General features: G+C 45.9%; 2 protein-coding genes across 3 annotated transcripts in view; one reads left to right on the top strand and one right to left on the bottom strand.

Moving 5' to 3' along the window:
* Positions 1-15,803, bottom strand: part of LOC148477802 (uncharacterized) — a 56,149-nt gene that overhangs the window by 25,818 nt on the left and 14,528 nt on the right. The window lies entirely within an intron of this gene.
* Positions 95-7,480, top strand: LOC148477803 (uncharacterized). 2 transcript variants are annotated; one of them, XM_088456151.1, is made up of 5 exons: positions 95-297; positions 937-1,105; positions 1,238-1,429; positions 2,536-2,659; positions 4,175-7,480. In XM_088456151.1, exons 2-5 carry the CDS (start codon positions 1,028-1,030, stop codon positions 6,748-6,750), a joined length of 2,970 nt encoding a protein of 989 aa, XP_088312277.1. In that variant the 5' UTR covers positions 95-297; positions 937-1,027; the 3' UTR covers positions 6,751-7,480. The 2 variants fall into 2 exon arrangements, with proteins under 2 accessions (XP_088312277.1, XP_088312278.1); XM_088456152.1 differs by lacking the exon at positions 95-297 and adding an exon at positions 311-334.

Raw genomic sequence — 15,803 nt, 5'->3', positions numbered from 1 at the left:
CTTTTGTCAGTATAAATAGCACAGTCCGGCCAGTGAGACGTCACCCGGAAGTCTGGTGGACCGCACAATGCGGAAGTTTGGTGGACCGCACAATTCGGAAGTCTGGTGGAACGCACAATCCGGAAGTCTGGTGGAACACACAATCCGGAAGTCTGGTGGAACAAACAGTCCGGAAGTCCGATGGAACGCTCAATGCGGAAGTCTAGTGGAACGCACAATGCGGAAGTGAGATACAGCATCCTGTTCTGGTCCCTCAGTACAAAGAAGGATATAATTCTCCATTGATAGTGATTGCAGGTAAACAATGACGATACAGGGCACATTATAGAGAAGGGTAGGAGACAGTGGTATAATGCTATCTGTGTAATGTGGTCATTGTATCGCTTTGTGTGATATGATCTGAATATAGTAAGAGGTGGGGGCTCAGATCATATAATTAGGGAGAGTGGTGGTACCTTATACATTTGCATTGGTTTTGTTCTGATCTGAGATATTAGAATGAAAAGAGCTAGCAATTGATCTGCTATATAGGGCTCCGACACTAAACTGACATTGGTCAAATGTAAAATTAATCCAAATACAGCTGAAATGTCAGCGACAATAACATAGCAGGACCACACATATTTAACTATTGACAGAGTACAGATTCTTTGCACCATTACTAAATATTTAAATAGCAACATATTGGAAACCCTAGTGTATTAATATCTAAGGACCATGATAAAACCAAACCATAATATGTAATTCTTACAATGCTATTCTCTGAGGTGTAGGAACAGGTGAGGAGTCATAACAAAAGCAAAATCTTTTACTTAACTTAAGACTTTAAGAAGTGTGATAGTAATAATGAGATGAAACTACTGTATGTCCTGCAAGAGATCAAAATCTGCTAGATTAAGTAGCATGTTGTATGTATTGTTTATTCCTAAATTCAAGGAACAGAATAGTGGCTTTACATGAGGCCTTCTGAAGGTGAAACCCTTTTATAGAGTCCTGTATTCATGAGCTGACAAGCAAGTTGCTGAATATGGAAAAGGACAGAAGAGCAAAGACTGAGAGGATATTAAATCTCACCCTGGAGATCATCTACCTGCTGACTGGAGAGGTGAGGCCGGGGGCGTCTGGGAATGTAACAGAGATCATAATGAAACAGAGAGGAATTCTGGGATTGATGCAGAACATTATGAAATAGTAGTGGTAGTTTAACTTTGTTTTCATTGTTTCTCCCATAATACAGGATTACACAGCAGTCAAGAAGAAATCCGTTAATCTTATGACAACCAATATATGCCCCTGTTTGTCAGGAGGATGGAGCAGGACCCAGAGCCCCATCACGGTGCCTCCATCTCCCTCACTGATACATGAGACAGACAATGAGCAAAAGATCCTGGAACTCACCAACAAGATCATCCAGCTGCTGACTGGAGAGGTGACTGCTGGGAATGGGACATTATACAGTAACACCAGGGATGTATCTGGGTGATGACTGGAGAGGTGACTGCTGGGAATGGGACATTATACAGTAACACCAGGGGATATGTCTGGGTGATGACTGGAGAGGTGACTGCCGGGAATGGGACATTATACAGTAACACCAGGGTATGCGTCTGGGTGATCACTGGAGATGTGACTGCTGGGAATGGGACATTACACAGTAACACCAGGGTATGCGTCTGGGTGATGACTGGAGAGGTGACTGCTGGGAATGGGACATTATACGGTAACACCAGGGACTGTGTCTGGGTGATGACTGGAGCGGTGACTGCTGGGAATGGGACATTATACGGTAACACCAGGGGATGCGTCTGGGTGATGACTGGAGAGGTGACTGCTGGGAATGGGACATTATACGGTAACACCAGGGGATGCGTCTGGGTGATGATTGGAGAGGTGACTGCTGGGAATGGGACATTATACGGTAACACCAGGGGATGCGTCTGCGTGATGACTGGAGAGGTGACTGCTGGGAATGGGACATTATACAGTAACACCAGGGGATGCGTCTGGGTGATGACTGGAGAGGTGACTGCTGCGAATGGGACATTATACAGTAACACCAGGGGATGTGTCTGAGTGATGACTGGAGAGGTGACTGCTGGGAATGGGACATTATACAGTAACACCAGGGGATGTGTCTGGGTGATGACTGGAGAGGTGACTGCTGCGAATGGGACATTATACTGTAACACCAGGGGATGTGTCTGGGTGGTGACTGCTGGGAATGGGACATTATACAGTAACACCAGGGGATGTGTCTGGTTGATGACTGGAGAGGTGACTGCTGGGAATGGGGCATTATATAGTAACACCAGGGGATGTGCCTGGGTGATGCTGGGAATGGGACATTATACAGTAACACCAGGGGATGTGTCTGGGTGATGGCTGGAGAGGTGACTGCTGGGAATGGGACATTATACAGTAACACCAGGGGATGTGTCTGGGTGATGACTGGAGAGGTGACTGCTGGGAATGGGACATTATACAGTAACACCAGGGGATGTGTCTGGGTAATGACTGTATCATTGTGTATGTCAGGTTCCTATAAGGTGTCAGGATGTCACTGTCTATCTCTCTGTGGAGGAGTGGGAGTATTTAGAAAAACATAAACATCTGTACAAGGACCTCATGATGGAGAATCTCTGCCCCCTTCCATCACTGGGTAAGAGAAGGGTTAATCACAGTCATATCTGTATATGTAGTTGTCATCACTATAAGACAGATTTAACTTATACGTTGAGTTACGGTAGCCTGATGTCTGCTTGCACCTCCATAGGCTAGGAGCATAAACCAGCTCCAGAGAAACATATCGCAAAGTCGCTGGTTAGATGGCAGCTTGCGGATAACTTCATCGACTACACTGCACGCTACACAGTGACTGATATCCAGACAAAGGGCAGCATCCCCTGCTTGCACCTACCACACCTATGCAGTGTGTGGCTGCAGAGGAACAGAAAGTACAGGAGGGGGCAGGACTATGCTAAATTGCCACATCTATCGCCCCCTCTAGACCCACCACTGAGTGGGGATGATGTGCCTGGGAGTCTCATACCCTGATGGAGAATGGCCTCCCCTTGGCTGTATATCCATATTTTTTATGTTGTTATCATTGAACATAAATAAGATTGTTGAGGACACTTCCTGCCATGTAATTATTGTCATTGACTTCTACTAAAAATCACTGAGTACTAACATGCGTTATTTAATGGGTGCTACCCCATGCGTTAAGACCCAGTGGGTGAGCTTTACGCACTAAATACACTCTCTGGGATTCAATGCAGAATCTATGGGTTAAAGCGCGTTACCCACGGGTCCTTCCAACAAGCCCGGGCCGGGGTAATTAGTACCCACACCCCTTTTCCCATCACGGCAGCCCTGTGCTGAGGTGCACACACCTCAAAGTGCACACAGTTATGGACCAGTAACAAATGTGGCTGGTTTACTTCAGGGGTACCTCACATACACTTGCACCTCAGAGGTACCTCACATACACTTGTACGTCAGGGGTACCTCACATACACTTGCGCCTCAGAGGTACCTCACATACACTTGTACCTCAGAGGTACCTCACATACACTTACGCCTCAGGGGTACTTCACATACACTTGCACCTCAGAGGTAACTCATATACACTCGCACCTATGGGGTATCTCACATACACTCGCACCTCAGGGGTACCTCACATACACTCGCACCTCAGGGGTACCTCACTATACTCGCACCTCAGGGGTACCTCACATGCACTTGCACCTCAGGGGAATCTCACATACACTCGCACCTCAGGGGTACCTCACATACACTCGCACCTCAGGGGTACCTCACATACACTCGCACCTCAGGGGTACCTCACATACACTCGCACCTCAGGGGTACCACACATACACTTGCACCTCACATACACTTGCACCTCAGGGGTACCTCACATACACTTGCACCAGTGTTTTTAATTAAACTACTTTGCTTGCAAAATACAAATTTGTGATTTGACATCAAGAAATGTAAAAAAACCTCTGTAATACAACAGGGACAACTCTCTGGGGTATATTTACCAAGTGGTGGCTTAGTGAATATTACCCCCTTGTAAATATATCTCAGAAATGTCACTCCCAGGAGTCTTTTCTCCTCTTTCTATACCAGTGTTTATATAATCTAAACACAATGTATGTCTTCCCAACAGATTTTACTGAGGCTGGAAAAATAGCCAGAGGATCCCAGGCACCTATTTCTTCAACAGAATGTATAACTGAGGATCACGATACTGGTATAAATAACAAGACTGCAACAAAGGAACAAAAGATCGACCGTCTGAAGAATGTAACCGAGGAATCAACTTTATGTGAAGAATTAAACACTGTCATGTATACACCCACATATCATACACAGTATACAGCTACTCATAGTAAGGAGGAATCAGTCTCATGCGATGGAGGTAACCTCACACACACTGACATGTATACACCCACAGATCATACACAGTATACACCTACTCATAGTAAGGAGGAATCAGTCTCATGTGATGGAGGAAGCCTCACACACACTGACATGTATACACCCACATATCATACACAGTATACATCTACTCATAGTAAGGAGGAATCAGTCTCATCTGATGGAGGAACCCTCACACACACCGACATGTATACAGTTACACCCACAGATCATACACAGTATACACCTACTCATAGAAAGAAGGAATCAGTCTCATGTGATGGAGGAAACCTCACACACACAGACATGTATACACCCACAAATCATACACAGTATACACCTACTCATAGTAAGGAGGAATCAGTCTCATGTGATGGAGGAAACCTCACACACACAGACATGTATACACCCACAGATAATACACAGTATACATCCACTCATAGTAAGGAAGAACCAGTCTCATGTGATGGAGGAGACCTCACACACACTGACAGGTATACACCCACAGGTCATACACAGTATACATCTCATAGTAAGGAGGAATCAGTCTCATGTGATGGAGGAAAACTCACACACACTGACATGTATACACCCACATATAATACACAGTATACATCTACTCATAGTAAGGAGGAACCAGTCTCATGTGATGGAGGAGACCTCACACACACTGACAGGTATACACCCACAGGTCATACACAGTATACATCTACTCATAGTAAGGAGGAATCAGTCTCATGTGATGGAGGAAAACTCACACACACTGACATGTATACACCCACATATAATACACAGTATACATCTACTCATATTAAGGAGGAATCAGTCTCATCTGATGGAGGAACCCTCACACACACTGACATGTATACACCCACATATCATACACAGTATACATCTACTATTAGTAAGGAGGAATCAGTCTCATGTGATGGAGGAAATGTCACACACACAGATATGTATACACCCACAGATCATACACAGTATACACCTACTCATAGTAAGGAGGAATCAGTCTCATGTGATGGAGGAAACCTCACACACACAGACATGTATACACCCACAGATCATACACAGTATACATCCACTCATAGTAAGGAAGAACCAGTCTCATGTGATGGAGGAGACCTCACACACACTGACAGGTATACACCCACAGGTCATACACAGTATACATCTACTCATATTAAGGAGGAATCAGTCTCATGTGATGGAGGAACCTTCACACATACTGACAGGTATACACCCACATATCATACACAGTATACATCTACTCATATTATGGAGGAATCAGTCTCATGTGACAAAGGAAATATCACTGACCTCTGTACACTCACAGAGCAGGCACAGTATACATCTGTTTATGCTGAGGAGCACAGTAACATTAACCATATGGATCAGATAGGAGAGAAACCATTTTTATGCTACGAGTGTGGAAAGTGTTTCAGACGGAACTCTGAACTTGTCATACATAAGAGGACTCACACAGGAGAGAAGCCATATTCCTGTTCTGAATGTGGGAAATGCTTTACAACCTACTCGAATCTCGCCCCGCACCAGAGGATCCACACCGGAGAGAGACCATACTCCTGCACTGAATGTGGGAAGTCTTTTATCACCAACTCCAACCTTGCTCTGCACCAGAGGGTGCACACCGGCGAGAAGCCATATTCCTGCTCCGAATGTGGGAAATGTTTCATCAGTAACTCGCACCTTATTAGACATTGGAAAATTCACACGGGGGATAAACAGCATTCTTGCTCCATTTGTGGAAAATCTTTCATCAACAACTCTGATCTTAAAAGACACTTCAAAATTCACCTTGTAGAGAAACCATACACCAACACGGATCATGGCGAATATTTCATTAACGCTTCAGGCCTTGTTGAATTCCAGAGGATTCCCACGGGAGGACAGCTATACTCTTGTCCTGACGTCGGTAAACGTTTTCTCTCTAGTCCAGTCCTGAAGAGCAGTCGGAGAACTCCCAGAGGGAAGAGGACGTATTCTTGTTCTGAATGCGGGAAGGGCTTTACCTGTAACTCAAACCTTTCTCTGCACAAAAGGATTCACACGGGAGAGAAACCCTTCTCCTGCTGCGACTGCGGAAAGTGTTTTGTCAGTAACTCCCATCTGGTCAGACATCGAAGAATTCACACGGGCGAAAAACCCTTTTGTTGCACCGAATGCGGCAAACGCTTCATAAATAACTCCGACCTGAAAAGACATAACAGGATACACGGCGTAGGGAAGCCAAATGCAGCCGTGGGATGGGAGGGACGGTTTAGCCATAACTCGGTTAAACACGGGATAGCTCACACAGGATAGAACACACATGGCACTGAATTTGGGAAATCTTTAGTCAGTATTTGCGGTATTAACAGACAGCAGGGCATAGATTTGCTAAAGCTTCTAAAAATGGTGGAGGTGGTGCACTTGGCAACCAATCAGATTTTAACTGTCATTTCTGTTTTGTATTCAAGAAAATGATAGACAGAATCTGATTGGGCACCATTTCCACTTGTCTGTTTTAGCTGCTTTACCTTAGTAAATCCAGGTTACTCGCACAAGTGATGAATTGTATTGCTGCTGTACACACACTGAATGGAAGTAATTAACTTTGGTTTTTTGTTAATAAAAATGTTGCCAAAGAGCAGAGCCAGCTTCTATCGCTTGATCCAGGGCAGGGCACCCTGTGGCTTTATGGGTGGTGTGAAACTATAAGCCCCAGCATTCCTGCCAGCTGATAGTTGTAGTCCAGCATTTGACTCCTAATGAAACGAGCGATTTGATGATAGTCCATTCCCATTCTCTGGGCCTGATTCAGCATTGTATTCTAATCACGCAGCTGCGGCGTCTTAAGGTGCAGCGGCTGTGCGATAATATGCTAATGGTGTACTTTTTATCGCACAGTATAAAATTCATATGATTAATTATCTTTGAACACTTTTAGCACACGACACCTCAACTCTATAGCCACATGGCTCAACAACACTATGAAGGTTTGGGGTTTAGGCCTTAAGTAGTGACAGGAAGTTAAATGAACCCGTTGCTGTTGCAGAAGCACAAAAATAAACATTGCGTCTTCCATCATCCCAGTGTCGGTGTAAGTACATAACCGTTTCTCTGTTCCTTAGTCCAAGCAATTGCTAAGAGATTTTTGAAGAGGACAGCTTTATTTGGTTGAACATAACAGCCTGCTTAGCACACGGAACGTCAGTGTGAGATGGGGGATTGACCGTTGTAAATCGCACTGACTGGCTGATTAAGGGCCTGATTCAGAAGGGCTGTAGTTATGATACCTACGTATGGAATGCAGGCTGATGAAAGCCCGACGCCGGAATCACGACCTGGGACTGAACACGGGCGCCGAAATGTCAAAGCCAGTTCAGATGCAGACGCCGTCATACTGAACGTAAGTTTAGCGGGCCAGGTTAGGTGTTAGCCGGGGGGAAGGTTAGGATTAGGCACCACAGTTTAGGGTTAGGCTACGGGCATGGAGGGGTTAGATTTAGGCACCCCTGAGGGGGTTCGGGTTAAGAACTAAGGGGAAGGGTGCGGGAGGGGAGGGGTTAGGGTAGGCACTAATGGGGAGAGTTAGAATGCGGGAACAGAGAGTTAGGGGGAGAAGGGGGCAGGGTTAGCTTATGGACCCCTGTCGGGATACTTAGCATTGGGATGACGCTGTTGGTATTTTGACAGCTGGTGTCCCGACTGCCGGTAACCTGATTCAAAGATAGACACTAATGCCGTGTTGAGTATTTGTCATAGTTGCTGACAATCTGGCTGCCCCTTTGGCAGGAAGCAGCCAGGTCGGCACAGCCGGGGGCGTGACGCATGTTTGGGGGAGGAGTGGGGTCGTGATTATGTGATCACGGGGCCATAATGATGTGATTCAGCACAAATCTCTTCATCGGTTCCCTCACGGACCGCCCACTTGTGGGCGGCTGCGAGGTGGAAGTGGACATCGGTGAGGGTGTAGGCAGGTAGTGGGCGGCAGGGAGACTTGTCCACTCTTCCTGGTGGCTGGGAGCACCACCTGATTTTCGGGAGCCTCCCGGACGTTCCGTGAGAGTAGTCAAGTATGGTCTTTGTACGCAGCTGGTGTGTGAAAATAACATTCAAATGACGTATCTGTCAGTATATGTGATATAATGGACTTTGACACATGGGCCGTGTGATTCACATGCATGCGGAGATTGACGATTATCACTCACCTGCACAAACATTAGAATAGCGTACATATTGGGGCTGATTCTGAGGTGGGAGCAAAGCGAAAAGGACCAAGTAACTATGCCCTTTGCAAAACCATGTTGCACTGCAGGTGTATAGTGCAGCCATTTTGATATGAGAGAAGTGTGTTCAAACTCACATGTAAATTGCAGTATATAAATAAAGCTGCCCAGTATTTGTGGGCTATATGCAAAAGCAGCCAGTATTTACCCTGCACGCACAAGTAATAAATGTATTTGCCCCCCTTGCATTGCAGGGAAGCCGGCGGTCACAATGCCGACTGCCGGCTACCCGACTGCTTAGTCCCGGCAAGGTACAAATGACCTGCGCCGGGAGGCCGACACCCGGCTTACCGATCGATCGGACAGCCGCATGGGGGGGCAGGGTTAGGGGTTCCCGGGGGGACTTAGGGTTAAGCAACCCCCCGGGAGGTTAGGGTTAGGCTAGGGGAAGGGGGATTAGGGTTAGGCATCCCCGGGGGGAGGTTAGGGTTAGGCACCCCCCCCCCGGGAGACTTAGGGTAGGGCTGCGGGGAAGGAGGGGTAGGGTTAGGCACCCCTAAAGGAGGGTTAGTGGGGGGAATTAGGTTAGTTATACTTACCCTAAAGACGATCGGGATTTCCTCCTCTGTCGGGATTAGAACCACCGGCCATGCGGCCGGCTGTAAATAATACTGAATCCTGCATTGCAACATGGTTTGTCCAGATACAAAGTTACTTGCTCTTTTTTGCTTTACTCCCAATTCAGAAAAAGCCCCATTATGCAGTCAGGAATCTGCAGACAATACATTTGCATGAAATGTATTTCTTTATTAGCATTTATTTATATGGCACCAGAATATGCCGTTACGCTTTACAATTGGGAACAAAACCGTAATAAAAGGAGACTGGATAATAATGGAGTTTGCAATCTCACAATCTATAGAAGATCACTAAAGCCTGCATGGTGCGTTAGTGAGTATTCAATCCACTGGTATCACAGGAAGCCCCATATTGTGGCTGTGGGCATTAAGGCAAAGCTGGCACAATCATTTCAAGAAAATAGAGGGTGCGTTCCCGGGGCATACTGCGGTGTACACGGCTCTTTCATTAACAAGTGACAAAACAGTTTTCAGCACCACTCTCAAGCTCCCCATCTGTACAGCGAGCCATTGGCATCAGGATAAGGTCCAACTTTCAGGTTTGTTTTATTGCATAGGACTGTGAAAGCCTAAGCTCAACTACTTTATTTATAAGGATAATATATACAGTTATAGTACCTGCGCTAAATTGCGTGATTCTATAGGTGCCTAATGTGACATTCACTATACAGTATATATGTAGATCAATTAATACTAAGCACACAGGGATAATAGGTGGCTTTAATGGATCCGGTAAATACTACAACAAATCAATTGAAAAGTCGCAGTGCTTTCTAGTTTGAGGAGTAATGTACGCAGAATATGGTACAGGGAATGGGTAGTATATATAGGAGTATATGGTCAAATGAACGTAGAATAAATGGGGGGGGGGGATAAAATAGTGTACAATGGCCCTGATTCAAAGCTGCTCAGTCTGAATGTGGGCGTTTTTTTTTGTTGTTGTTGCCTCCGGCCGCTCGCAAAGCTGTGGGTGACCACCCACAGCTTGTGGGAGCGGCCTAGAGACCATCGCGATTATCGCGACCATCATGCTTGCGACGAGACCCTGGGGTAGGGTCTAGCTGCCACAAGCCCGAGTGGACTTCCTGCTCTAATAGAGCAGGAAGTCCACTACTGACATCCTAAGGGAACGCCTGCATTTATCCGGCCACCCCCCCTACCCACTCACAAAACGGGGTGAGCTGTCAATCAACATCGACAGCTGCCCCGTCTTTTTGCGAGCCCCGTAGCGACTGAACTTCAGTCGCTCAGCGAGGCTCGCGCACGACGGACACGGCGCATGTGCAGTGGACAACCATCGGGACGCTTGCGAGCGGCTCTGAATCTGGCCCAATGTCCTTTAAATATAGGAAATATTAAATAATATATTGTGCAGATGGAATTAATGTCTTGGGGGGGGGGGGTTGCACCCTGGAGGGGCGGCGTCCTGTGCCCTCCGGTCCGACAATTTACCCTTCTTCTTGCTGCCGATGTCAATCCTTGTGTGAAAGGTTCTTTCAGGTACACAGGACCTCATTCAGAGTTGGTCGCTCGGTCGAAAGGGAAAAGGGGCCAGATATGCAAATGAAGCGCTCGCAAGTTGCGTCGTTAAGATGGGATCGTTAGCTGCACGAGCGAGGGTAGGATGCGGCCGTAAGACTAAAAACACGCCCCCTTCTCAATCACACTCTCTATAGATTGTCCTAATATCCCACCAGAAAACCACCTAATTATTATCCCTGTGTGCTTAGTATTATTAGATCTACATACATATATTGATTGTCACATTAGGCACCTATAGAATTAGGCAATTTAGCGCAGGTGCTATAACTGTATATATTATCATTGTCTGTAGGAGATCTGGGATTATCTCCATAGTGCCAGCAGCTACCATTATCCTATACCAACCAACAAGTGCAGGTTTCGCATCAACGTCATTCAACTATCTACAAGGACTCTTCCCAGATATCCATGGGCGATACACATACACTCACCTTTGGCCATGCTGTTTATAAAGCGCTAAACAAGATTGCTACGCCTGCCATAAATGTAATTGGGGGCCTGGATGACCAGACCAATCCTAGGAGTAATGTGGCCAATCTAGGAAGTGGACGTCATAGGCGTCATTGAATCAGGGCTGGTATAGACTAAGCAAACACCTTCTGCACATTCACTTCTAAGCATGTTGGCTCCTTTGTAGTAGGCTCCTAACAGTGATGTCACACACTGGTAACTGTTACCATGGTGTAGTTCTGAATGCAAGGACAATCTGGGTGCCCGCATATGGATCCACAGGCAAAGATTTCAGCATATATAGTTTTCCAATAACTTGATATAATTATTATTCATTCTAATTTGTATTTATACAGTGCCAATATCAGTAAGCAGCACTATGTAAATATTATATAATAATTCACAGCAGACCCTGTCCCCTTGGCGCTTACAGCATAAATTGTTTGTGTGTGTGTGTGTGTGTGTGTGTGTATGTATGTATACACCCATTAGCCATAACATTAAAACCCCTGCCAAATATTGTGTTTGTCCCCATTGTACTGCCATAACAACTCTGCCCTGTTGAGGCATGGACTGCACAAGACCTCTGAAGGTGTCCTGTGGTATCTGGCACCAAGATGTTAGCAGCAGATCCTTTAAGCCCTGTAAGGTGCGAGGTGGGGCCCCCAGGGCTTGTACTTGTTTTTCCGGCATATCCCACAGATGCTTGATTGGATTGAGATCTGGGGAATTTGGAGGACAAGTCAACACCTTGCACTCTTTGTCATGTTCCTCAAACCATTACTGAACAATTTTTTCAGTGTGGCAGCAAGGCACATTATCCTGCTAAAAGCAGACACTGCCATCAGAGAATATAGTTGCCCTGAAGGTGTGTACATGACCTGCAACAATGTTTAGGGAGGTGGTACGTGTCAAAGTAAACCCAAGGATTCCCAGCAGAACAGTACCCAGAGGGTATCGCACTACCTCCGCCGGTTGTCCACAAGAAAACATGATTCAGCAGTACAGGCCACCTTCTTCCACTGCTCCATGGTCCAGTTCTGATGCTCACGTCACGTGCCCATAGTTGGCGATTTCGGCATTGGACGGGGGTTAGCATGGGCTCACTGTCCGGTGTGCGGCTTTGCAGCCCCATAAGCAGAAACTGCAATGCACTGTGTGTTCTGACACCTTATCATAGCCATAAACTTAATGTAATTGTCAATAAAAGCCTTCGACACTTGACAAAAAGGTCTAAAAACATTGAGGGGTCTAGTTACTAAGCAGTGTTAGGAGACAGAGTGAAAAGTGATAAGGTGCCAGCCAATCAGCTCCCAACTGTCATTTTTCAAACACAACCTGTGAGATGACAGTTGGGAGCTGATTGGCTGGCACCTTATCACTTTCTTATCACTTTTCACTCTGTCTCCTAACACTGCTTAGTAACTAGACCCCTGAAGCAGCAAACTTTGTGAAAACCAATACTTGTGTCATTCTCAAAAGTTTAGGCCATGGCTGTATATACTGTACTACCCGGAGAAGCCATAAAGTGCTTGCACTCAGAGCAACACACAAGCTAGAAAAGATTGTTTTTCTAGCACAGAACTTGCCCATTATATACAAAACATTAATAGCAGAATTAGTTTGTTGTGTCGTGTGTTTGACATATAAATGTGCGTACTGTAGTTTTTAGCTGTTTATTCTGTATATAAATGATATGTAGGTTATAGGTGTAAAATATGTTTTGACACACAAAGCAGGTTTATGCAGTAGATGTTCTATACAATGTAGTGTTCCTACTAGGCTGTTTCTGCAGGGCGCAGCACCCTGCCTAATTTGAAGTCACAGAAATGCGCCCTGCCCTTATGGCGGCCCCCCCGCTGAAACAGCTGTCCCCAGCCACGGTCCGCAGTGTATCGCACAGGGGGGGAGGAATTACAGTGAAACCATCACCGACGAGTGAATAGATGCTGTGCAAATGTGCATGGCATCTATTCACACTGCAGGGAGAGCTTGGGGGCAGACCAGCATCTCTGTGAGTGTTGGGCACACCCCCTACAGTGATGAAAAGAGGACGGGTTTTAAGGACGCACTCCCTTTTATAATGACCACACCCCTTTTTCAGAGGGGGGGGTGCAGAGGAGTGCCCTTCTGTGACAGCCTCCTTGCCCACCCTAGAATTAACGCTAATGTGTGTACCCAGGAAAGTCCTGCGCTGTTGTCTAATAAAAATGACTGAACAATATAATATATGGGGCCCATTGTGACCAGTTCCTGAAAGTTGAAATGTGATTGTTTACATCCCTGTCGCCCACACAAGAAAGTTATTGGACCAGTGCAGCTGCGGATTATTCTTAAGAAAGTGACCAGTGTTTTGCTGGGAGATGGAATCTATACACTTGCATATAACAATCCAGGCCGGTTTGGGCCATGGGAGCGGGAGCAAAGTACAGTTCCTGCTGGGCCAGCTCAGATGTGCCTCACCCCACCTCACTCAGGCCAAGAAAGGAGGGAATTCCCCGATGCCGCCGATTGGTTGACCACAGTGATCTGCTTCCTGTCCCGCTATTTCTCAGTGTCCTGTGGCCGAGCTGTATAAAAGCCAGTGCAGGGAAGGAGGACATGGGCCAAGTGAGGATGGAACCATTACCAGCAGTCCGGACCAGGATATATATATATATATAACCTAACATATACAATCAGGTGCATAAATATTGGGACATTGACAGAATTTTCATATTTTGGCCTCTATTCCCCACCACAATGGCTTTGAAATGAAACAAACAAGATGTGCTTTATCTGCAGACTTTCAGATTTAATTTGAGGGTAATTACATCCAAATCAGGTGAACGGTGTAGGAATTACAATGGTTTCTATATGTGCCTCCCACTTTTTAAGGGGCCAAAAGTAATGGGACTATCAACTCAAAAACTATTTCATGGACAGGTGTGGGCTATTCCCTCGTTATTTCATTATCAATTAAGCAGGTAAAAGGTCTGGAGTTGATTCTAGGTGTGACATTTGCATTTGGAATCAGTTGCTGTCGACTCTCAATATGAGATCCAAAGAGCTGTCACTATCAGTGAAGCAAGCCATCATTAGGCTGAAAAATCAAAACAAACCCATCAGAGAGATAGCAAAAACATTAGGGGGCATATTACCCGCGGGACCTCTCCTGCGAGTAATTGGGGCTTGAAAGTCCCGCGGCGCGGGGTTAAGCTATTCAATAAAATAGCTTTCTCCCCGCGCCGTTAACTATGCTGTCGCGCGCGGGAACACACCGCGAGCAACGAGGAAACAGTGTGTAATACCCTCTCGCGCGAGGCCGAACAGGGCGGCCTCACGCTGATTTTACCTCATACCTACAAGAGGTGCGAGGTAAAGTCAAACAGCGGGGACTATCGCGCGGGGTCTCAGGGACACCCGCACGTGGAATCCCCGTCAATTGTATCCCGTCCAGCGCGCCAATTAGCTGCGGGGTAAACCCTGCGGCTAATTGAATATGCCCCTAGGTGTGGCCAAATCAACTGTTTGGAACATTCTTAAAAAGAAAGAACGCACCGGAGAGCTCAGCAACACCAAAAGACCCGGAAGACCACGGAAAACAACTGTGGTGGATGACAGAAGAATTATTTCCCTGGTGAAGAAAAACCCCTTCACAACAGTTGGCCAAATCAAGAACACTCTCCAGGAGGTAGGTGTATATGTGTCAAAGTCAAGAATCAAGAGAAGACTTCACAAGAGTGAATATAGAGGGTTCACCACAAGATGTAAACCATTGGTGAGCCACAAAAACAGGAAGACCAGATTAGAGTTTGCCAAACAACATCTAAAAAAGCCATTACAGTTCTGGAACAATATCCTATGGACAGATGAGACAAAGATCAACTTGTACCAGAGTGATGGGAAGAGAAGAGTATGGAGAAGGAAAGGAACTGCTCATGATCCAAAACATACCACCTCATCAGTGAAGCATGGTGGTGGTAGTGTCATGGCGTGGGCATGTATGGCTGCCAATGGAACTGGTTCCCTTGTATTTAATGATGATGTGACTGCTGACAAAAGCAGCAGAATGAATTCTGAAGTGTTTCGGGCAATATTATATGCTCATATTCAGTAAAAAGCTTCAGAACTCATTGGATGGCGCTTCACAGTGCAGATAGACAATGACCCGAAGCATACTGCAAAAGCAACCAAAGAGTTTTGTAAGGCTAAAAAGTGGAATGTTATGTAATGGCCAAGTCAATCCCCTGACCTGAATCCGATTGAGCATGCATTTCACTTGATGAAGACAAAACTGAAGGGAAAATGCCCCAAGAACAAGCAGGAACTGAAGACATTTGCAGTAGAGGCCTGGCAGAGCATCACCAGGGATGAAACCCAGCGTCTGGTGATGTCTATGCGTTCCAGACTTCAGGCTGTAATCGCCTGCAAAGGATTTGCAACAAAGTATTAAAAAGTGAAAGTTAGATTTAGGATTGTTTAGTTTGTCACATTACTTCTGGCCCCTTAAAAAGTGGGAGGCACATATAGAAAC

The sequence above is a fragment of the Taudactylus pleione genome, unplaced genomic scaffold, assembly GCF_031769625.1.
Source record: "Taudactylus pleione unplaced genomic scaffold, aTauple2 ptg000689l, whole genome shotgun sequence".
NCBI classification, from domain to species: domain Eukaryota; kingdom Metazoa; phylum Chordata; class Amphibia; order Anura; family Myobatrachidae; genus Taudactylus; species Taudactylus pleione.
This window is presented reverse-complemented; position numbering and strand designations above follow the sequence as displayed.